Source organism: Podarcis bocagei (assembly GCF_964188305.1).
Source record: "Podarcis bocagei genome assembly, chromosome: 3".
Taxonomy (NCBI): Eukaryota; Metazoa; Chordata; class Lepidosauria; order Squamata; family Lacertidae; genus Podarcis; species Podarcis bocagei.
Genome location: NC_138127.1, coordinates 37478119 through 37503607, shown reverse-complemented (window position 1 = coordinate 37503607; position 25489 = coordinate 37478119). Strand labels below are relative to the sequence as shown.

The window sequence follows — 25489 nt, the reverse complement described above, 5'->3', positions numbered from 1 at the left end:
TTATTAAATTAATTTCTATCCCACTCTTCATCCAAGGCTCATGCAGCAGTTTGCAATATAAAAACAAACATAACATAGTAACAAACAAAGCATGTAAAACATGTAAACCATGGCTTCATTTGTCACCTGCACCCAGCAAACACCCCCTTCCCCTAGTTTAAAAGGCCATTGATTGTTTCGTTAGCCAAAGGCCTGGGAGAAGAGGAATGTTTTTGCTTTGCGCCACATATGTGGTGATGTTTTGCTGGTTGCAACAACCATCTAGTAACACACTTTCTACTTCTGTTGACGAGGTGCTCCATGGGTTGCTGGTGGGATTGGTCAACACACGTGATGTTGTTTTGAACAGCTGTTTTTGTGCAAGTCGGGTACAGTGGTACCTTGGGTTACAAACACTTTGGGTTACAGACTCCGCTAACCCGGAAGTAGTACCTTGGGTTAAGCACTTTACCTCAGGCTGAGAAGAGAAATCGCACGGTGGCAGCGGAAGGCCCCATTAGCTAAAGTGGTACCGCAGATTAAGAACGGACCTCCGGAACAAATTAAGTTCTTAACCAGAGGTACCACTGTACAGTGGTACCTCGGGTTAGATACTTCAGGTTACATATGCTTCAGGTAACAGACTCCGCTAACCCAGAAATAGTGCTTCAGGTTAAGAACTTTGCTTCAGGATGAGAACAGAAATCGTGCTCTGGCGACATGGCGGCAGCAGGAGGCTCCATTAGCTGAAGTGGTGCTTCAGGTTAAGAACAGTTTCAGGTTAAGAACGGACCTCTGGAATGAATTAAGTACTTAACCCGAGGTACCACTGTATATCATAAAGCTCGTATCTCAGAAATAATGGGAAAGAATGACTGCCTTCACAGGTAAACGAATACTTGTATGTTTGCCCACAATGAACTTCAAGTTTCCAGAATTCAGGAAGGATAGGGAAATATAAATTGAGGGGGAGGAAGTGACAGTGCAAACCGTCAAGCACAGCTCACTTAGGATGGCTGAGAAACATTGAGACAGAGTTCAGTTGAAAGCCCTCATGTGTGGACAAACATGTACAAAAGCGCACGGGGTGAGGGGGAATGAAACTGTGATCCATGTACACACATTAAACTGTTTCATGTGTACATAACAGTTTGAACCACTCATAGTCAGGTTTGGTTTCCTGAATCTGCAAGATAAATGCTGGAGATCCAACTGGGTTAAAAAGGAAGTGTGGAGGAAAGATCTGAATATATGGATTGAGCAGACATCCTGGAATGGTTTATATAGTAGGAAAAATAGTAATTTTCTCAGTAAATCAAATGTTAGAGACGTTTTGTGTTTCCATGACTCACATATTTATTGCTAGTCCTTGACTTGTGATGGTTATGTTAATCTTGGCTGAAATGCTGAAGAGCAATTAGAAAATTAATTAGCTGGATTTCTGTTTTTCACATTTATAAAATGGGCATGTAAGGATAAAGATTGTGTCGTTCTTTTTGTCCATCTGCCTTGTAAGCAGAAGACATGTTGGCACACACAGGGAAGTGGAAATGTTTTGGATTGTAGTTGCTGGCTGACATTGAGCAGTGCTGCCAGCAAATAAAATGACTCCAAGTGGGGGACACAATCAGTCAGATTTAGCAACATAGGATCATGGAATATTGGCTGAGCAATTCGCTTGAAAAAAAATTGAGGCACAGAAAGAAACCAAAGAAAATATATGTTAAAAAAATATTGTCAGGAAACTGATCGTGATTCTGGCACACATTGCCCATTGAAGTAATGTGAAAATGGTCTTTTAAAACAAGCAGACACTCCCCCCCCCCCAGCAGGTGCTAAATATTTCTCTCTGGTCATGGAATATTGCTGGTTCTTAATGTTTTCATTTCTTTTCTTCACGTACAAAACCTCTTGTTAAGCATTTGGTTCTGACCTGAGGCAAACCCGTGGCTCCCCAGGTGGTAGAACATCTGCTTTGCATACAGAAGGTCCCATGTATAATCCTCAGCATTTCCAGATAGGACTGGGAAAAGATTCCCTGCCTGAAACCCAGGAAAACCAGTGCCACTGCAGAGATCAGGCTGAAAGATCTCTAACCCTGAGAGGCTCAGTGAGAGCTGTCCTTGTGGCACATGGAGTAGGAGAACTAGGCTCTGCTACCAGCCATTGTCCCTGGTCCAAGACCTCTGGTGCCTTGCAGCATGGGTATGGCTGGTGTATATGTCATTTACTTCACAATGATGTTATTTCCATGTGGTCCATGCACTACCACTAACATCTAGATTAGCTTGCTACATATGGTAGATCCGAGAATTTAGAATATAGCAACCTGACAGCAACTGGTGTGGGAATTACCTACATGACACAGATGATCTGTGTGGTGAGTGGTACTTCACATTATAGCATGTAGGGTGCTGTTCGTGGCAGTCTCCCTGTGGGGCAAACTGACCAAGATCCAAAGTTCCATGAGCTCAAGGGGGAGGGTAAGACTTGTTGTTCGTAAACAGCATTCCCCATGCCAAAATGCAAGCTGCTTTCCAAACTGAGTGGACTTTCAAAATACAGTTTTTGCAATATGACAATGTAGGTCAGACAATCCAGAGATGGGGGAATCCAAAAAACACAAATATTGGGATAGCACAAGTCTCTTGTGTTAGCCCAAGCATAGGAATATAAGAAGAGTTCTGCTGGATCAGACTATATCCAGCATTCTTTTCTAACAGTAGCAAAACAGAAGCCCGTGGGAAGCCCACTGTCAGGACATGAGGACAATAGCATTTTCCTGCTTGTGATTTCTAGCAACTGGTGTTCAGGGCAGCTCTTTGTACCCAAACCATAATATACAGGGCTGGCTGCCCATGACTTAACTCTCATCCATGCTATTGCTATGGGAAAGAAGGATAATACACTGTCACCTGCCCTCGGGCAAGCGGACACATCGGTGCCAGCCATAATAAAGTATATGGGTGTAAAAGTAGAGTTTGGAGAACAACATTATGGCCATCAATTGAAGTGAACAGTTAGGGAGTAACGGCAGGCTCACACACTGAATTCACATGTAGAAAGCAGCCTTACATCCTGTCAAAGGTTTTGTCCACGTAGCCCAGTGTGGGATGACTGGGAGTGGCATAGTTCTCTGCCCTTGAGGGTAAAGCAACCCCCCCTCTCAAACAAGGAGTATCCCACCAGCTGATATCCAAAGATCCCTGTAGTCTGTCATTCCAGTGATATAATAGCTACTTGTAAACTTGGCCTTTGAATGCTTTATTATTGCAGTGTTGCCATTTCAGAAGGACACATGAGACGATTTTAATTGCAGATTATTTAAAGGGCGCATATGCTGAAAGAGAAAGTGGTCTCCAGGGGAACATCAACACAGATTACTGTCTAATTAGGCCAAAGAAAACACTTAAAAAACAACAACCTGACCTTTACATGATTCTAGATATTAAACAGATTCTCAAAAACATAACTATCTCATGGAAGAGAACATCTTCCATGAAAAGAAAGATCTTCCATGCAAGAAAAGTTTGCATGTTGGGTTTTTTTTCTACAGCTGTTATAGCACTGCTTAAAACACATATGGAAATAATAAAGATGGACATCTAATGACTAAAAATGCATTGATGTATAATCAGGGTAGAGAGAAAGCCTCTAGTCTAATTTTGTGGATTTCCCCCCCTGCTTGATGAAAAGTACCTTAAAAATTTTAAAACGGTGGGCACCTCTGAACACATAATTCTGTTTCTCTTCATTCTTCTTCTTTGATCTCACATTCTTAGGCCCAATTTGTTCACTCTACTTTTTTTAGTCTTGTTGGAATGCACCATGTGATTTTGTCAACGATGTCATAAGGCCACATCTTATGAGATGATGTCTCTTACGTGAGGCAACAGGGTCAACCAGCATCAGTGGGAATGTGGACCATTATTGAGTCAAGGGATTGTGAGAGCAGAGAATAAGGGAAATGGTGCTACTTTGAATATGGTCCAATATGTATAAATGAGTCAAGCCTTATGCTATACTATATTTCTGCTACACAATTTTATAAGATACATAAGTATTTTTATACAGCTATATGCATCTGTTTACATGTTGGTTACGTTAGGCAACTTGGATTGTATATACAGTATATGATATGCTAGAATTATTCATATTGTTAGCAGGATTTTTATTATTATTTTTAGTGGGTATGTAGGGGGAATTAACTTCTTTTCAAAATCGAGGAATAGGATGGGAGTTAGAAAAAATCCATGCAGAGAAACTCGACACTGAGATTTTCAAAACATTCCATCCCTATCTTGTGGTTACTGAGGTTCTTCGTGAGGAAGAGAAAGGATTGAAAACAAATAAGGAAATGCAATTTTTATAATAGCTGAAATACCAGCTCTGTTCTGCTGTGACACCACTCTGTGCATCAGATGTTAAGTGACACACAGGCTCCTTAAAAATGTAACATCTGTACTAGCTGTCAGATATTCTGCAAAGCTGTGCACTCTCTTAGATGAAGACAACTGTAGTATTAAACATCCTCTGTTGTGGGGTGTATTTTATATTCCCATGGAGCAATCCAGTAAACATTATGCCATGCTAGAAAGAATGTGGAACTTAAACACTGTGCAGTGCACCACATTGCATTTATTTCCATATGATTTTATGCCTAATTGTTTGTGAATTACACTTTCTTACAAAATATGGAGGACTTCCCATAGATGTACATGTAATTCTCAGACTTTGTCTTCTGTTTAAAAAAGTCTGCTTTGCATCTGTATTACAGCCATTGTATGCAGGGAATCATTTGTAAAAAACACAAACAAACAAACAAACCAACAAACCAACACAAAGCACTGTTAGGTGTGTTGTGTATTTAGCAGTAATTTTTTAAGACTGCAGTTAGCAGTTAACATTTAGGTATGTACTGGATAAAAAAGAGGAAATGTAAAACTATAGACATCACAAGCTTTAGTGGTGGTGGTGTTTTTAAAATGATGTTTTAGCTTCTCAAGTTGTGCTTCATCTATATGCTGCTGATCCTGATATGAGAAATGACATCTGTGGATAAGAATTTTGTGCTTTAGAAATCTGTGTCCTAATTGGATCCGTTCATTAACTTTGAAAGGAATTTGTGTCAGCCATTGGACAGGAAATCTAATTGTGTTTAAATTTATGCCCTACCATATTCTTGTTACTGTCAAGATCAGAGGTCCAAAAAATCTTGACTTGCGGAGGCTTTAGACTGTCATTAATTTTTGGTGGGATTCAATCATATCTCAGCAAATTCAGACTGTACAATTAAAGCTGATGTGGAGCCCTTGTGAAATAAAGCTTGGACTTTTTGTGACAAGGAAAGTGAACAGAAAATGCACTGAAAAGTGTGGGATAATACTTGCTTTCATGAGTGCTCTTTAAATGGCTTTCAGCATCTAACCTCTTCACAAACAAATAAGGCTGAATGCTCATTAAACATTTCATCCAGAAGCAACTTTGAACTTAGATAATAGTTTTTCTTTTTTCTTTTTCAGACACACATGCACCCCCTCCTCCACCCAAAACCCAATGTTCCTGGCCTAACAAGTTGGCTGGTAACACTTCATCCTCCTGAGATTGGCTTCCTGTCTAGGACCCATTTGTCTCTAATGTCTATGGAGCCATCAGATTATTTTCCAGAGCTGGTACCACCATCTCCAGTTTGCTTTGCCAATGTTTACAAGCACCTGGCAGTTATATTTGGATTACCTGACGCTCCCATTTATCATGTAGAGTTTAAATTGACTCCTATTTTGTCTTGAGGCTGTTGTGATTTAATTTTCTATCAATAATATACTTGGCCCATAATATCACTGGGATGAATGCGCTGGCCCATACTTCTGTGCTGCTAAAGCAGCCTCTTGTGCCAGGTTAGCAGGGCAGAGGACATAAAAGTAGAACACTGCAATTGCACTGATGTACATTCAAACATGTTGAGAGGCAGCATACTTTTATCCTACTTTTTAATTCCCCCGCTTCTGCTTTTACATGGTGCTACCACTGGTCTTCCATTCAAGGGGCTGATCAGGTCCACAGCTGCAGCATTAGTTGCTCTTGGACAATTCACTGCTCCCCAAAATTTCTTATTCCTTTTTTAAAATGTCAGATTGATTTGCCATGAGCCAAGCTGTTCTGTTGTGATAAGCATAGTGAAATCCCTCTCTGTACAGCCCAGCTTGTATTTGTAGGTTGATGGTGAACAACAGGTGATTCTTTACATAAAATACTTTACAAGTATTTCTTTACATAAAAATGGTAAAATGGGTCTAAAGCTTGGGGGGCATGAGATAAAAGGAACGATTTGGGCCCTTTGGATTTCGACTGAGGGAAAATAAGCTTTTGAGTTCTTAGGAGTCTTGGGGTCTGTTTCTGCTTTAGCACTGCTTGGTTTTGTATATCTTCCCCTGCCAGTAACACCCCCCCCCAAAAAAAAACCATTGGCCATGCTGACTGGGGCTGATGGGAGTTGTGAACCAACAACTGTTTGAGGGCGCCATGTTGGCTAACCTAGACACATGTCTTTCCACAAAAACTACATTAGATCTGCCACGATAAAAAATTCTTCTCAGAAAGTTGGCAAGTATTTTATTTTAAAAAATAAAGACACAAGTTCAGTTTGTTGCAGCAGATGTTTTCCCCACCCGCTGCAAGCTATATGTAAAAATACATTTAAAATGTAGGTTTGGATATGCTAAAGTTCACTTTCTTTTGTGTGGTACATGCACTGCCTGCCACAAAGACATTTCTGAATTAACTGGACTCAGGTCTGCATATGTCCTTGGCTTCTGCCTGGGAATGTGTTGTCAATTCCCATTCTCATCTCTGTCTTCTGACCTGTCAGAATTCCAGCCTTCAAGTTCCTTCAAATGCTGTCTGGCTGTAGGAAAGTTTTGAATGGTTTTGGAAAGCTTCATGCTTCTCCCTCCCAATGGGTCCAGGCAATTCAACACTGCTGCCTAGAAATGAGATAGCAGTGACAGATGCTGCAAGTTGGTATTTCAGCTTCAGTTTTGAAGGGCATGCAAGCTCATTCATTGACCAGTAATGGAAAGTTAAGAGAATGCAAAAGAACAGTTTAAGTGATGGAAAAACCGAAGTCGGCTTTCTGGCTGTCAATTGCAAAAAATTTCTAAAATGTTCTTTTCATCTTTCCTCTACGAGGGAGCGAGGGAGAACTCTACCCTCAATGAACAAAAAGCTTCATGTAGTGTTTTTGGCTCCCAGCAAGACAGTGTTTATTTAAGCTGCAAAAATATGACTCACGCTATCCATTCATGGCTGTTGATCTGGTCTGACTCTCATCCCCCTTTTGTCTTTGAACTTTGCCCTTTCCCTCTCATTACATTCCACCCCGCTCCTTGCAATGTGTCTACCATCCATCCTTGCAAAAGGTCCTTTTCTGGTGGTCCTAAGGATATGACCTCCATGAAGTCAGTTGTATATGAATTCAGAGCCTGGCACCCAATTTACTTTTGTTTCTGTTAGTGTTCTCGAATGGTACAAGGCATTTCTTTCACAGGCTCTGAGGTTTTTTATGATAGAAACAGGGTTACCAATGTGGTACAGTGGTACCTCAGGTTAAGAACGTAATTCCTTCTGGAGGTCCATTCTTAACCTGAAACTGTTCTTAACCTGAGGTACCACTTTAGCTAATGGGCCTCCCACTGCCGCCGCGCCGCCAGAGCACGATTTCTGTTCTCATCCTGAAGTAAATTTCTTAACCTGAGGTGCTATTTCTGGGTTAGCGGATTCTGTAACCTGAAGCGTCTGTAACCTGAAGCATCTGTAACCCGAGGTACCACTGTACTCATGGGTGGAATGGCATGGGCACTCACAAAGCCTTCGAACTCCCACGCTCACTGCCCCCTTGGTCATGAGGAGGTTACCTTTTCTCTCTTGAAAAGCACATAGTGTCACTCTTCCCATTTCATCTTTAAACACAATTTCCCATTTTCTCTTTAAGCTCTATGTGCTTTCCAAGGCCCAGATCAATTCTACTGGATCCAACTTTTACTCACCTCCCTTGGAAAAGCAAAATATGTGTGCAGGAGCCTTCTCTCTTTCTGTTTCTGCCAGGGGAGGGGGGGAGGAGGTGATCCAGTGGAGGGGAGGGGAGAGGTGATGAGGGGCTGGCCTAAAAAGGTTGGAGACCTCTGCCCTATCAAATCTCCAGTTGCACTCTTGTTTAGGGACTGTGTTTTAGTTTCCAACCTCCTAGAATTCCTGATGGGTACCTCCCTTCCCATTATTTTTACATATATTTATTTTCTCCTTTTCTGTCCAATAGAGGAAAAACACAGGTTTTCTAATCCATGGTCTCTAACGCCAACTCTGCTCCTCCTGCTTGAGCTCACTCTTCTTAATGATAAATATCAGGAGCAGGACACTGGCTTTGTCAGAAAAGATCCCACTAGCACAGTGTTAATACCTAGGATCCAAATCTGAACATGCCAGTGCATGGGCAATGTATTGATGCATCACCCAGGACCGGTTTGAGGGCCAGAGCGTGATGGCACCTTCACCCGGCGGTATACTGTGGGTGGGGCTTGCCTGACTCCCTCCACTGCCAGCACCTGGCGCATGGAGGGAGGAACAAGCTGCATCAGCCCTGGCCCCACGAGGTGCCAGGGTGAAACCACCACCACTCCCGCTTTTCAACATCCTGAGATGTCACTATATCACAATGTTTGGCTGGTGACACATTGCCCTATTCAGCACCTCTTCTGATGAAAATCTCTGTGGGACTCAACGTAGTGATACTTCCCATCAGAAGCTGGCTCTCACTTTGTTTGCTTTTTCTGTGGTTGGCATTAGGTGTATCATAGAGAACAGGAGAGAGGAAGCATAACTTCCTACTTCAGACATCATACATTCCCCCACTTCCCCAGTCTCTGAATATCAATTGAAACTACTGTTCACATCATAGCCACAGCGTATCAACAGCATGGAAGAATCCTTTTTAATTCCAGCATCCCCAGTAGGGCAATACAAAGGCAAACCAAAATCCTATTTCTCCAGGCAAATGGTAAACAAAACAAGGAGGGGATGGGGGAAGGAAAGAAAGAAAGTTGACTGATGTTGCAGCCATGGAGTCTGCATTTAACCATAGTCTTCCTGTGGAAGGTGGGAGGAAGTAGCAGATGTTCAAATGAGGCTGTGCTAGTGGTTATGCAGGTTTCAGCTTGTCCCTCAGCTAAGTCAATGGAGTCTGATTTCTCTTCCTTCTGAAGCCAGATGAAAGTACCTCAATAAAGAAATTGGAACTGTGTTGTTCCACTTCAGTTGCTATTGAACTCTAACGCCCATCAGGCCCCAGCCTACATAGTCAAAGGGTGGGAGTTGTACTCCAACAATATGGCCTGGCCACTGATGCGCCACCCCTGCTTTGAAAGAGCATTATTTTTTATTTCTGAGAGGAAAAGGGTGGCCATATGCATTTTTGACATGATGACAGAGATTCCACCAAGGGAATGGATTTCTGGAGGGTGGGAAGGAATGTAATTGCCTTTCTTAATGCAAGCACATTTCCTCAAGTTCTTTCCTGTCCTATTTTATGTGTGAAAAGTTATATGCTAGGCTGACAGGATCTCCAAGGTTTTGAGCTGACATGTTTCACAGATTCCAAAAAGTACGAACAGTGCTGACACTAGCTTTCCCCAGAGATGAAATCAAGAGCATGCCATGCTGTGGGCAACAACATTGCCTCTTTCAGGACACCACAGAATGGTCTTGATGGAGGGGGTGTGTGGAATAACTTTTCTCTACAGGTGCAGAATAGCTTCTTGTATTATAAGTTTAGATTCACAAAATCAGAGGCCTGATTTGGGGAGCCCTGTTTGACAATAAGCGCTTTGCAGCTTTTCATATGATCTTGGTCTGGCTTTCTGACTTCCTCTAAGTCTAGATTGTTCCACATGGTTGGCAGGAACAGATACAGAGCCAGCCACAACAGCCAGGAACAGATACAAAGCCAGCCACAAAAAAAGAAATCCATAAAATGGGATCCAGTGTGGATGCGGGAAATTATAGGACAGTTAACTTAATGTCTATTTTGCAAAAACTGGTGCCTGCCATCACAGGAAGGGGGGCAGGCAAGGGAAAAAGAGACAGCGGTACGGCATACTGGTGCGTACCGCCTAAAAAAAAGCACTGGGTGGAAGTATTGTTAAATATAAAATATGTATTGACATAGTATACTTAGACTTTCAGTGCATTCTGCTCTAGATCTAGAAATGTCTTTTCTTGAAAATATGTTTGTTCTTGACTATGCTAATATTCTTTTTGTCCCTCCTTGGTATTCCAGACAATCCGCTGGCACATAAATCTGCAACCCTGGGCAAGTCCTACAGCGTCCCTGAATAACGAAGCCCGCAGGCTCTTGAAATACATCAGCACTGCACAGGTTGGTTTTCATCTTGACAGTCATTTAGGAAATCACAGTTTATATAGATTTGTTCTCAGGAAAGAAAATCTGTTGCATAATCATACGGCAAGTAGCATAATGGGTAAGGTATGACCATTCGTTTTGTGATTTTACCATTTAACAGGCACTGCTTCAGATAAAAATAGTAGTCAAAACAAAAGCTCTAAAGAGGTGTTCTGATTCACAAAATCCATCATTACCCTGAAAACTAGGAAGCTTTGACAGGGACTTTATTGTGTGTGCATTTTATGGCACACCATCTCTAAAACATTGAAGCACTTCCGAGTATTTATTTATTTTGTTAAATATACTTCTATTCCACCGTTCCATTTATCGAGCTCTGGAATATGTAGCTTCACAATAACTCTGTGAAGTAGATTAGGCTAGTGACTGGACTAAGTTCACCCAATGAGTTTCATGGGTGATTCTTTCCCAGTCTGAGGCCAACATGTATCCACTTCCCAGGGTCCAAACTATTGGTTTCCAAGAAGAGAGCTGTGGGTGAGATCCAACATTGTTCAGGTAGACTTCAAATCTCCCCTGAATACCCCTGCATGCCCCCAAAATCTGTCCTGAAAGCTTCACCCTTTGGAGCAGATTTGGGAGGTGCAGGAGGGTTTAAGGGGGTAGAAGAAGGAAGTCCTTTTGCACAAGTGGAAATTTATTGAGCATTTGGGTGGACATCATTGTATGCCTGAATAGGGTCCCTTCAAATTAAAAGTCGGATGTACCATTGCTCTATCCAGGTAACCAGCATTGTGCTATATGACAGCAAATCCCCTTGGTGGGGAAAAATGTGTTCTTGGATCTCAGAAGTTTAGTACAATCTCCTGGATTACATCCCATTTCATGCAAATTTCAGAACAAATGAAGACTTTCTCACAGATGGCAGCTGTAGACCCCTCCTAACCTCTTGTTATATGACTCTGGTTAATCTTCGTCTTTATGAAATTCTGTTCATTTGGTATAGCTCTTCCACAATAACTTAAGCAAAGGATCTAAACCATAAGGGTGTTGGGTTTTTTTTGCTCCCAAAGACTATAGCCCAAAGGTAAAGTTCAAAAAATTGTACTGGTTTCATTTTCTTTTCTTTTTTAACAAAACTGATTCTGTTTCATCTTGTTTATGGGCGGATAAATACACCCATTTTAACAAACAAACAGAAATACTTTCGAGGTAGTCAGTGGACTGTCTCTTTCTTAACATTTTAAGCTCTTTAGAGCAGCTCCATGAGGCAAAAATATATATTTTTAAGTTGCTCCCAGGAAATGACCATACATCAAAATGTGCAGTCTCTTCTCGGGGAATTGAATGAAGAAAAAGATGGCAACTCCCATAGGTACATGGGGCAGCCATCCTTTTCTCCATACAATTCCCCACTGAACAATATGATGTATTTGAACAATGTTTCAACAGAGAATTTTTACTGCATGGAGTTGCTCTAAACAGCTTAAAACATTTAAAGGAAGAAAGAGGCAACCCTCGACTGTCTTGTAAGTGCAGGACCCATGTGTGGGTTGGTTTATTGACTATGCGACTTAATCCGCAGAACTACATTCTGATATGTGCACAGGACCTGGGGTGGGGGCGAAAGGTTCACCCTCAAATGCAGAGTGAACTGGAATCCTCCCTAAAGCTAGCATCAGTTGTCAATATTAGTTCCAGATCAGTGTTCAAAACGCCCATTGTTCCAGGCGTGTTTTGCGACAAGGAATTTCATTAGCACGAGTAGTTTCTGAGGTCTGGGCGCAGTGCTGTGCCTAAGATTTCAGATTAAAACTGCAGAGTGGAAGCAAAGGAGGACCTTTTTCTGCCTCCCCACTTCCAGCTATACTTTCTGAAGACTGGAGAAGAGACCCTCTTAAGAATATTAGGGGGGTGGTTAGGGGAAGCATAGCTTTATTTTTTGCAGTCTTCAGATGAAAACTAGACCATGTGAAAAATGAACATAATATTTTAGCTGCCATTCATTCATTTCCAGCTTTGTATTCTTGTTATTAAAAAAAGTGTGCCTAGACAGTCCATTGTTGTGCCCATAACCTAGGTTTAAGGTGCCATTTAACTCCTGGCTTTCATATCACAGTTTCTAACACTGTTCCAGATTCCTGTTAAAAGAGAGAATATGTTCTGACTTTTATAGCTCTCCTTCACTGAAGAGGAATAGTGAAGGGTATTTACCACTCCAGCAAGGGTGAATATTTCAGGTCAGCTTCCCAGATTGCAATTTTCATTAACAGAAGTGCTCATGCAAATCACTTCTGTGAGCAGAGCAGAACCACAGTGTGAGAAGATATTTCAGTATCTGCTGTAACACATGAGTCAAAAGCACGTAGAATTGTGCATGAACCTTGCATTATTACAGTTTGACATCGTGATCCTGTGCAGGTTTACACAGTAGTAAGCCTCACTGAGTTCAGGGGGACTCCCTTCCAAGTGTACCTCGTCTCTGTCACCCAAATGACTTGTGGGACCACATATTGGAAGTGTCCATCTAATGTGCATCTGAATGGTAGACTGAAAGCCATTTCCTAACTCCTTCCCCCCCGTACTATTGCTTTGTCTCTAGGAAGAGCAATGAATGTTGCATGATGGATGTACATTCCCTTGAGAAAACATTTCCCCATGAAATGCTCCCAAGCATGAAGACAATGACTTTGTCCTAGGCATGTGCCACTCAGCCTGTCAAAGGACAGCTTTGTTTTTTAAATGAATGCTTACAAACTGGTGTAAGAAATCTCTGAAACTGCAACATGCATGTTGTTTATGCTGCATTGCACCCTGACTCTTTTCTGCAGTGCCCTTTTTCTGTGGTTTGACTGGGCATTGCTTTTATGCCTTTATTGGAACTATTTGCCCTGGGCTGAGGTTCTAAGCTACAGAATCCTTACAGCAGAGACCCGAGGGTCCTTTCAGCAGTCAAGGCCTTGGAATACCTGAAGTGACGGGTGATACCAAACGGTTCCATATTATCTTTACCCTGGTTTTTTTTTGGGGGGGGGGTTGAGATATTAAATACTTGTATAACACTTTGTTTCCTGCATTTGTTGGCTATGTGGGAAAACCTTCCTGTTAGGAAAAGTATGCAATGGTGATATAACTGCCGTTTCCACCTTGGGGATTGAGGATAACCTGAGTCGGAACGAGACCATTTCCCTCCACTCATAACCTGAAAAGTTCAGACTTCTTCCACCACTGGTATTGTTCTCCATGCCAGGAAAAAATACCACACACACATAAAAAGTGGCACCCAGATGAAACAAAACAGAAACACGTCCTGCATTTGAAAATCAAATAACTGCATTTGAAAGGAGAGCAATGAAACAACACCTGTGAGGTTTGAAGGTATGGAAATGCAACCTAGCTTTTGACTAGAGCGACGGAGTGAAGTAGCTTCACTGCACAGCAAGCCAGCCCTTTGCCGCACTCAAGGATGTAATAAAATGTGGCAGAGTCTGCTAGGCTTCACTAGCTGGGTCAAAACCTACAAGCGCATCAATTTGTAGAGAATTTATAGTTGCTGGCATAGCAATCAAGACTTTTAAGTTTGGGGAATGAATGCCTCAACTCCTCCAGGCAGGCATAAATTAAAATGGAGAAGGAAGAGGAATCCTCATTCTCTTTTTGCCAGATGCTGCAGAATTCCCACCTAAAAATGAACGTTAGGCGTTCTGCAGTTTTATTTCATGGTTTCAGCAAGCTATCTTTTCTCTCTTACTATCATTCTGGTGGGCTCTTTTAATGCCTTTATTCATGACTGCTTTTAGTGAGGGTGTAATATGAGTATGGGGCTCTTACATAACCACTAAGCCCCTCCGCTGGATCCAGATCTCCCTCTGCGAAGACTCTGGCTCCCTCTTGGGCTCAGTCATGTTTTTGGGGTCCCAATTCTTATAGCTCTGATTCCCTGAGCTCCTCCCATTCCGCCTCAGAATCTGACCAACACCTCCATGGGACTCATGACATCTACAAGGACTATTACCATTTCAACTGCTTGCTATGATCAGGGACCAGTTCGCTCGTCGTGCTGGTGAACATTGCTGGGAGATCAAGGAAAGTAGAGGAATTCTTGTTCTTACCAGAGATTAGGCGGCAGTGCTGGAGAAAGGGGCACTTCTGTCAGCCTCATGCAAGCATATAGTTGTTAGCATCTCTTGCTTATATCAGCAACCCAATGGGGTTTGAGGCAAGGCTAACTAGTTAGCAATCACATGCTTTCATGGTGCTGGCTGTGGCACCCCCTGCCTCCGCCCCAGCACCCAATAGTTTCTCATAAAGATTGAAATTGCCCTGCTAAAATACCCACCAATTCCTTCATCAGTGACCCCTGCTAACAGAACTCTTATTAATTTTACTTCAGTTTAATGTGTTGCACAGTTAAGCAGTCTCCCACTCCCATATTTAAAACAAGTGCTTACTACATTTATGGAAGGGTAGAGGAAGGAAAGTCAGATCCTTACAATAAAAATCATAAAAATCTTGTGGGAATGAAGAACAGAGGAGTGAGAAATAACCACAGTAGCATCCAGCCCTTCCAGTGTTAATTCTCCCAGTATAACACATTCATAAAGTTTAATATTCGTTAATCATGTTTGTTCAGTTTGCTCATTAGGAAGGATTAGTTAGCATCTGTTTTAGTCAAGGCGGACTCCTGATTTTCATTTTTGCTTCTTTAATTCAACTTCCATTTGCATGGGTAGGATTTTTATAGATTTTTTCCCCAGTCTTGGAAAGTCTGAAGGGATTTTTGTATAAGCAAGTGTTCTGTGTCAGGATGAATGGATCAGTCTCTTTCCTGCCTGTGATCATGCCATCCCATTTCTGTGCTAATCTGTAACTTTCAAGAGAATATGAAAATTTGCATTTAAATATATAGTTAAAATTTTAATATGTTTTAATCTAATTTGTAAACATTTTTTATCCTAAAATGTGCTTTTTTTAGGATACATTTTTTGAGTCAAGGACTGCATACACACCATACATTTAAAGCATATATCCTGCACTCAATGGAATCCTAGGAACTCTAGTTTACCCCTCATAGAGTTCCAGTTACCAGCACCCTTAACAAACTACATACAGTTCCCAATGCTTTGGGCAACCAAGCAGTTTGTTATGGTAGCAGGCCAAGAAAATTGAGTGCAAAGATAAAAGATACTATACATTACAGCAGTTAAAGACAAGTACATATAAATATATTTTTATCCCAGGAAGCCAGCAATATCCACCCCTCAACCTGCATCAATATCAGATAAAAAGCCCTGGCAACCTTCTCTGTGCTACTGGAGGGCACAGTTGTGTGGGAAGTAATGTGGTTTAAATGTATGGTGTGTACGCAGCCAAGAATAATAACACAAAAGTCAGAGGGGTACGAAATCCAAAAGACAACTCAGTTTCAAACTGCACAGTTATCCAGGGTTGTATCAATTAGCATTGGAATCAAATTCTTCAAGAACCTTCATAGTTCTATGTGTCTTAGATACTACTCTGTAAACATGGAAATGTGTCCCCTCCCATTAAAAAATTTCTAGTCCTTAGACTTAGAGAGTGGTTTGAGAGAGGCCTTTCTATCTCAGTGTTGCTTCCAGTCACTGATCAAACAGGTTTTGCAGATTTTAATAGAATGCAAAATCCCACAAATCCTGTTTGCTGAATAGGTTTTGCAGGTTTTTGTAATATATTAAGAAGTGGTGAAAGTGGAACTATCACTCTTTCAAACTTCTTCCATTTCTTTGCGGAAATGGCCTCTAGCATCCTGGCTTGTGAAATCTCAAAGCCAACCAGGAGCGGCTGAGTAGGACTTTTATTTATTGGGGTGTTATAATTCTGTCCCCTGAATGAGCTTCCTGTTTCTCTTCAGGAACAGCCTAGGCACTCCAAACAGAAATATATAAATTAAATGAAAACGGGATATAAATACATTGAAATAAATACAATAAGTGAAAACCGTTATGGTAGGAAATCAAATATGTGTGGGGGGGGGGTGTAGAAATTTATTCAGATTGCAGAATCTGGAGTACAGAGCTTGGATCTTTGAACTACAGAGTATGAGCAACCTTGCCTTGTGGAATTCTGAGGCAAGATTTCTTTTGCTTCTCATGTGTGCATAGCTGGGCAATTGTTAGTTTGACTCCTTCTGTAGCAAATAATCCTGTTGTGAGTTCTAGACAGGATTATTACAGTGCATTCTTACTTTATATAGAATGTGTTCAGCAAAGAGCTGAACATATAATTAATTCTCATTTTCTCCAGTGGGATTTATTTAAGCACATCCACTGAAAAAGAATGAATGGATTTAAGCATATGGGTATTCAAATGAGCAGGGATTTAAGCCCCACGGGAGGGTAGGGAGGCGGGTGGGAGAGAGAGATATTTTTTTTTATCAGAGACTTTATATTGGCTTGACTGTTGCTTTGCATGCCTGTAGGACAACCTCCATTTATAAATATCATATTATTTTACCATATGTATAGCCTCTCTTTCAAAATGACTTTCTTTGCTACACACAAAAACAAATGCAACCACGGAAAATGTGATGATATCAAAACTAACAGCAGGCGGGGGGGGGGGGAACAGCCTATAAAAGAGCAGGAAAATACGTTTTTATATCACGGGCTGGATTCGTTAAAAGGCCTAAGAAATGGAAAAGGAGTTCACCAGACACCAAAGAGATAACAAAGTAAGCAAGCATTAAGCAATGCCCATCACCAGGAGCATGCGCTTTGCTGAGGGGTCACAACTGAGAAGGCCCAGCACACACATGCTGTATAACGCATCCTTTTTGAACACCCCAATGTTTTACTTTGAGAAAGGTGGCTCATGACCTTCCTCACAGTGAGCCACCAGGAGACAGAATGGCTGCAGCATCAGGACAGGAGGGGGGGAAAAGGGAGTAGAAAAAGCAACAGTGAGCAGCATCTGTACTGCTGCACCATGAGGAATTTGAAGCAAGGGCGGGGGAGCTGGGCAGCATTTGCTGGTCCACCTCAGGTGGCAATATTCTCAGGCTGGCCCTTCCAGTCCCAAGTTGTGTAGGACTTTCAAATCAGCGCCAACACTAGGGCAGGGGTGCCATCAGGGTGGGGTGGGGGCTGAGCCCCCCCAAAAAAAATTCAATGAGAAATCCATGCCCCCTCAATATTCCTTGGTGACTGTGCATGCGCAAGTTACGTCTGCACGTTGTGTGGAATGCATGAGTGACTTCAGCATGTTGCAGAGTGTGTGAACCTCCGAAATTGTATCGGTTTGGGTACGCAAGAACCCACAGAACGGCGTGTGCAGTGGGGAGGGGATTGTTACATCTGGCAAGCTGAAATGCTTGTGCATTTTGTTCATAATGGCACAACATTGAGTTCCACCCCAATATTTGTTCCTGGAAATGGACTGGGAGATGGTGTAGCTATTTAAGCACTGGTGTGATACGATCTCAGCACTCGGTCTCTGTTAATTGGGACTCACTGTGGTTTCCACACAGTTTTTGAAGGCAGCCCCCGCATAGAGTAATCTAAGTTGGAAGCTGGTACAACATGGTCCCGGTGGCCAGGCTGTGTCCATTCAAAAGGGGTTGTACCCATTGGAGCAGCCTTAGCTGGTGAGAGGCTCCCTGTGCCAAAGAGGCCGCTTGATGTTCTAGTGGGGAGGCTAGATCCCAATAGATACAGATTTCAGACCTGTAGGGCAAGTAACCTAAAGTTAAGAGTGGGAGTTAGGTCATTACTATTATTTAAATAATGTCAAATTCGGAATCCAATCCAAGGCTTGAAGGATAAAATAAATGGTCTTTTGTAGTCCAGGGAGCTTTTTTTCGTGAAATGCATCTGGCACATAATATTCACTGGAATTCAATTATTTGCCTTTTAATGTTTGCTTTGCTCTTCTCACCGTCTGACTTCTTTCGATCTGGCACATCCTTCCTTTAGCAAAGCAAACAAACAAGAGATAAGCAAACAATAAATTAAGCCTGGCTGCCTTTCCCTCACCCCACTTTGTCAGTCACATAACTGTTGAACAATTTCCTGTAAGACATTCCCTTATCCTCCCTTCTCCCTGCTCAAACAAAATGTGAGATGTGTAGAAAGATTGTAACACAGAATGAAATCGACATTTGTTATTTTAACAGATTTCATGTGATCATATGAGCATGAATAACCTGCCAGGAAACCCCAACAGCTCAAGGAGGCCATGGTCAATATGCTTGGATGACCGATTCAGTTTAGTTCATCAAATCAAAAGAAAGCAGTGCCGTCTATATTCACTGGGGTAAGTCTTCCTTTTGAGTGGGGGAAACCATTTATGTTATTCATGATTAATTAACATTCTTAAGGGGCCCTTTTCAGAGAGATCCAAGTTGACTTACAGAAATATAAGGTATCCAAAATTTAAAACAAAGCAACAGAAGCAACAATTCATTTAGTGCTAAAACCATCCCAGCTCCGTTACAAAGCAACAAAAACAACACTGGTGCAAAAGCAGTGTTAAAAACAGCCCATCACATAGCACCAAATACCTGGGGGTACATGAAAAAATTAACTTGCTGCTGAAAAGATAGCAGTGTTAGCGCCAGGCAGGTGTCACTGGGGAGAGCATTCCATAAATGGGGAGCCACAACCAAAAAGCCCCCTTTCCCTTGTTGCTACCCTCTGAACCTCTCTTGGAGGTGGCATACAGAGGAGGGCATCAGGTGCTGATCTTCAAGCACAGGTAGATGCATGATGGGGGAAATTCAAATGAAGCAATCGTGAATGGCATGCTCTTCACACAATCTGCTAGGCTATCTTATGCTTATCTTGCTCCAGGATATATGTGGTTTTTTCTTTTTAAAAAAACACCATTGCAAGATTAATTGGAAGAATGTGGGCTGAAGTAGCCGACTTTTTCAAAAAAATAAAAAAGTCGTGCAAATGTGTATTCAGAGGTATTTGCACCATTCAAGCACAGACATATCGATTTTGCAACAAGATGCCTATGGATAGAGGCAATTCAATTGACACTGTGTACTTTCAAAAAGCTTTTGATGAAGTGGTTGATAGGGAACCACAAATGGAGAGAGGGCTGTTGCACTCATGTCCTTCTTAGGGGCTTTCCATAGGCATTTGGTTGGGCACTGTGAGAATAGGATGCTGGACTAGATAGGCCTTTACTCTGAGTCAAGAGGTCTATTCTTCCCTCCTTAGGATTTCACATAGATTATGCAGAAATAATTCAATTGAGTCAGTTTTAAATTTCATGTTGAATTTTGTTACCTTACTACAAAGAACATTATTGCCTCCGTATCTATCTTCCATTAAGAATGCCTTCTGCTAACCTAAGAAAAGCAAGCGCACAATGAGACCTTTGAAAAAATGTTTTGCTGCATAAATAAAATATTTTAAAAATGGAAACTAAACCAGTCCCTTCTGCTGGAATATATAAGCACTGAAGATTTTCCCCTAAAGCACAGAATGAAAATAAGAAACAAACTCTAGTAACGTTCAAATAAATTAAGTGTGCACGCATGTGTTTGCAATTCTTGAGGAATTACATAGCAATCAATTCTAATTCCTTGTGACTCCAATCCAATTACAATCTTTCAGTAACATTGGCACTTAATTCTGCTCTTTGGTGTGTGATTGCACAGAGAAGCAATCTTGTTCAGAATGAGACAAAATCTCCTTGAAATACACTTCTTATCTAATGAATTTCTATTTATGAAAGAGGAAATGAAGACCAGCTGGTTTCTTCCCAGAGGATGACTAGAGAGAGAACAAATGTTTTTGAGTATATAAAGGACAGCCCTATGAAAAATACGTATTGCATGAAACATTGAGAGGAATGAAGTTATTGTCTGTGCATTTGTGAGGACTGAGATGAAAAGCAGAAGCATTTCATAGGAACATGATGGAGCAGAGCTCAAATCCTCTGGAGGCTGCCCGTTTTAGATTATTTTCTAGCTACTTCATCCTTTGGGAGGCACGTGACACACTGTGGTGTATAAAGGGCAATGTTACTGGCTGGCTGGGATGTCGCAAAATGCATCAATGAATTTGAATGATCATTTTTAAATTGGCTTAGTATAAAAAGCACTCTTCGAATTTATTAAAGAGATTAATGCTCCATCTGAAAGTGTTGTTGTTGTTTTTTAAAAAAAACCCCACAGACTCACAAAAGGTTTTACCAGGTTTCAGCATTCTGAAGTGTTTAACTATGCACACAATAGTTAAGCATTTTTAAATTGACAGTCAGCAATGAATGTAAGACAGCTTTCACTTTACTTTTTCCTCTAGCTACAGAACACTCATGAGGCCGGATCCAGACTAAGGCTGCAATCTTAACCCCACTTTCTGGGAAGTAAGCTCCATTGAATTCAACAAGACTTACTTCTGAGTAGACATGGTTAGGATTGTGCTGTTAGCTGCATGTAATCCCCATTATGACTTGACGTAAACTCCACTGATTTCAGAGGAAGCTAGGTGGAACTAATGAATGCTAGGTGGAAACAGGATGCTCAACTTTTCTTCTAGGTTCCCACCTGCCTCCGTTTCCAGAAATCAGAGCAGCATGAAAATCAGTGTGTAGCCCACAGAAGAGCATTGTGTATGACCTTAAGCCATACTACATTTCTTATGTTATCAACATGCCAACATGCAGTAGTGCCAACATGCAGTAGTCAGTCACAATTCAGCTTATGTGTGGAAGGCCCTGCCCTGTGGTTTATAATGTGCTTAACACTATTGGTTTATGCTAAAGGAAATGTAGCCATGGGTCTTTGGTGCCATCTCCTGTTCCCTATTTTTCCACCTGAAATTGCCCCAGTTACTACTGGTTGCAAAGGTGCTTCTTTACTACAAACTGTTCTGAGGCCCGGTGGGGTGGGGTGGGGTGAGTGTGGAGTTAATGAGCAACTGGTTTTTAGACCTCAGTCTGAATTGGGAGTGTGAAACCAGATGCGGGCCCCACAGCTACTTTCCCTTCAAAATAAAGGTAGCAGCACTAAGCATGCTCTTTAAAAAATTGTGATTAATATAATGTGACGTTTAGCCCTGAGAATGCTCTGAGTTTAATTCATCTTGCGGTGTTTGGACAAACTCATACATGCACCTTCACCCCTTGATAGCAGGAGCATTAACTGGTGACAAGCATGTGCTAACATGCCATTAACACCTGACATGTTACAGATTTGTTTCACTACATACAAAATGACTTTCAACTGAGTAAGTTGACAGCCATTGAATGAAGTTACATCATGCAATGCACATGCACATCCGAACTGGAGAAATTGGACCTAACCATAGTCATTCATACCTTAGTTACATCCGGATTAGAGCATCTGCATGGGAAGGTTGCTTTGAAGAGGTTGGAAGCTTCAGCTGCTCCAGAATGCATCATACAGACTTCTGGGCAGATGTGTTCTGAGCACATCATTCTAGTTTTGTTTCAGTTATGCTGTCTGCTAAGTTCCTTATGAGCCCAATTAAACATACCATATCCATTGGTCATATCCATTAAGGCCTGAAATAATTTGGAACCAGGGTTTCTTAAGGTCCCCAAACTTGCATATGAACTTGCCTAGGTGCTTCAGTCAACTACTGATACCTTGCTGACTGCCCCTTACCACCACTGTCTGAAGTGTAACATGCAGGAACGCAACAGGGTCTTTTTGAGTGTAGCACCTAGATTGTGGAATGCCCTCTCTAAACAAATCCTTGTATCTTCTACTTCACTGTTGGCTTTTCACTTTTCAGGAAAACTTCTGGGCTGATTAGAATTAGGCTGACAAATCATGCAGTGACTGCTTTTCATTAGTCTATTATTATTGTTATTATTATTATTACTGTTTTTATTTACGTATTTTCTGAAAATTGTGGTATTGTAAGCTCTCTCTAGTGCTTCCACACACCTACCAAGAATGAATGTTTTCTACCTTAAATCCTTCAGGGATAGGTGAGCTAAATTGTTAATAGTAGTGATCCTTCAGATTTTGTTTTTATTTGATGTAACAATACCTCTTCTGTTTGCTTTGGGAAGACTGGGCAGTGACAACAACCAGTTTGAGATCAGCATGGCCAATAGTGGATGTGAGGTGCATCGCTTTGACCCCAGTATCAAACTGGCACATATTCAGAAAGGACAGCGCCTCTGGTACCATCGCCTGTCCATTGATTGGCGGGATCCAAATCCAATGATCGCGGCTCATAAGCTTCATACCAACACCAAGAAACTTGGCACTGTATTAAATGACTTTGGACACCACAAGGTAAGACTCCACTTACTGTTCATATAGCTTTATGAATTACTGGGGGCCTTCATTTTGTTTATAAGCCGTTAGAGCTTAAACTCCATTTATATAAGCAACGCAGAGAATGTCCATAATATCAGGATAGTCAGACATTTAGATAATTCAGAATGTTTTTCTACATTGACATAGAACTATACTAACATGTATTTAGGTAGTCATGATGTGAGTAATCAAGCTTCTACTGTGGATATTTGAGGATGGGAGGGACACAAATGGGGGAAGAAATCATGATTTAAAATTAATAGTCAAACACCCCCACAATTTTTAAATCACCCTCACGCCTTAAGATCATATTTTTCTCCCTTTCTGCCCCATCAGTACTGTAATGTACATCTTACAATATCTGCAACTTTTATTCTTTACCGGCTCTGAAAATGTAGGAATGAGCAGAATTGCACAGTGATCCTAAGTGCAGAATTTAAAGAGATGGGAAATATAATTGGAGCAGAAGAGATTATAAAGGGATTGTTGATGTTCAGAGGGTCACTATTTTCTCCCTGTTAGTGACACCAGTAGCAAAAACATCCTGGCTTGAAATGGAGTGCAGTTTTTTTTTAGTGTTTTTGAATGGACTTGCCTGACCTCCTTTTAGGGAACTGTGAATGCAGTAGAAGCTTTCCATTAACTTTTTGCCAATGCATACTTCAAAAAGTTCATGACATTCTCTGCTAGCATACTTTCAAGTTACAGCTGCCCTTGAGAGTGTGCAGGGAATGAATTAGATTGCTAATATATCTTGATGCCTGCAGGTAGTGCTGTATGCTTTTTGGTTCCTTTTTAAGACATGGGCAGACTTGGCTGAGGACACCACCTCCAGGGCTTGCAGAGCAAGGCTGTGAAACATAAAGCATCATTGCAAAGTGCAATGTGCTATTTTCTGGGGAATTAACACTTCTGAAATAGCTAAAAATCGAAAATGAACCTTTTTTTTTACCATTGAATCACATTATGAATCTGTCTTGGGACCAGATAATACTTAACCACAGAGAGAAATGGTACCTTTTGGTAGCACTTACATTTGGTGGGTGGGTGTACTTCAGGTGGCTGCTGTTCGCTGATTTTTGAACTTTGGATTCTTACTTTTTATTGTTTGTTATCATTTGTCTTTGATACATTATTATGTTGTGTGTATTCTTGAGTTCTTTCAAAAAGGTAGGGTATGATTTATTTTTAAGAGATGTATTAAAAAGGTCATTCTGATTATTAGTATTAGTATTTTATTTTAATCCCACACATCTGACTGGGTTGCCCCAGCCACTCTGGGCAGCATTTCTGAATGCTCCTTTGTTTCTTAGGGAATTTCTCAACACACCAAATTGTATCCATCTAAGTCATACTCTGAGTAGACCCACTGAAATCAATGGACTTAAGTGAGTTGTGTCCATTGAGTCTGTTACTGCGTTGGAGTCATCCCATTTTGTTTGGTTGTGCTCTCTAATGCTGCATCTCATATCTGCTGCGATTCTAGCCATTCTCTTTGAAAATATACCTCTTTTGCAGGTATATTTAATTCTCCGTTTGGACTGTAATATTTTGTTGCTATGAAATAATGCCCCTTGTCAACAATGCCAATGTCTGTCTCTCTTTTCAAACTAGAATGACTGGAGTTTGTAAAGACTGGGAAAGCCTCTAAAAAGAGCCATACCTTTCAGTGGTGTCCAAACTTTTTTCAAAGAGGGCCAGATTTAAAGGGCCGTGAGGGCCGACCAAGGGGCTGACCAAAGTTGCTGACTTTTTTTTTTAGGATTGAAGTTGTTCAGGTTGAAGTTAACTGCCACAGGGGCCGGATTAAACTGACCGGCGGGCCGGATTAGGCCCCCGAAATGGACTTTGGACATGCCTGCTTATGTGGAACTTTAGAGGTCTCTATACTGGAACATAGGGATAAACAATAGGAGAAGACTATCTACTTAAAACCCTAGTTTTGAGCAGCTAGAACTAGACAAGGCAGCAGGGCCATCTTAAGACATTTTGCTGCCTGAGGCAGACAAGATTACGCCTCCCCTCATTCCTTGCACAGAAGCCAGCGAGACTGGGAGTTTCATCTTACTTTGACACGGGCAGTGGGACAGCATCCTCCACTACATCTGAAGGCTATCTTAGGGAGTGCAGAGCACACACAGCTCCATCCCGTCTCTGCCCCCTAGCATCTGCTGCTTGAGGTGACTGTCCCAATATGTCTCATGATGGGGCCACCCCTGCAGGATGACAGAACAAAGGAGATGGAAGCCAGCCAAGTGAACACTGCATCTTGTCCTGTAGAAGGCTTATATTCACAGTGTGTTTTGTTGTTTTTTGTCTGGGGTAGTTACTTAGGGAGAATTAGAACTGTGTTGCTTCCAATTAATGAGAATTTCTTGTTTATAGAATGAAACACACAGTTTGTTTACACTGCTTTCTCTGTTCTTGAGAAAAGGCTGGGGGAATTAAGGTTGCGTTGGGTATTGCAGAGAGGCTCCCCAAAGCTCCTTATCAATTAAAGAGTGCATCAGAGTAAATACTGTCAGTACAATCCCAGACATGTCTACTAAGAAGTAAGTCCCACTGAGTTCAATAGGATTTACTTCTTTGTAAGTGTTTATATAATTGCCGCCTGGGCTTTTCATCTGCCTATATGTCTATCATGTTCCCCCTGAGAACAAATTGATGCCAGAACTTTCCAGCACATATTAATTAGAGGTCTCTTCTCCCCTGCATTCTTCATTCACTTTGTTCATTCACTTTCTTAGGGTAATTCTAGAAGGACCTTTCAGTGCCCTTTCCGCAGCTCTTGTTTTGGGAGGGGGGGGGGG

The 25489-nt window shown here is 41.5% G+C and overlaps 1 protein-coding gene across 1 annotated transcript in view; it reads left to right on the top strand.

Moving 5' to 3' along the window:
- Positions 1 to 25489, top strand: part of METTL24 (methyltransferase like 24) — a 70383-nt gene that overhangs the window by 19402 nt on the left and 25492 nt on the right. The window contains exons 2-4 of the mRNA XM_081186735.1: positions 10310 to 10408; positions 18543 to 18682; positions 22427 to 22655. Coding sequence (XP_081042861.1) covers positions 10310 to 10408; positions 18543 to 18682; positions 22427 to 22655 — 468 coding nt within the window. The remainder of the gene's footprint in view (positions 1 to 10309; positions 10409 to 18542; positions 18683 to 22426; positions 22656 to 25489) is intronic.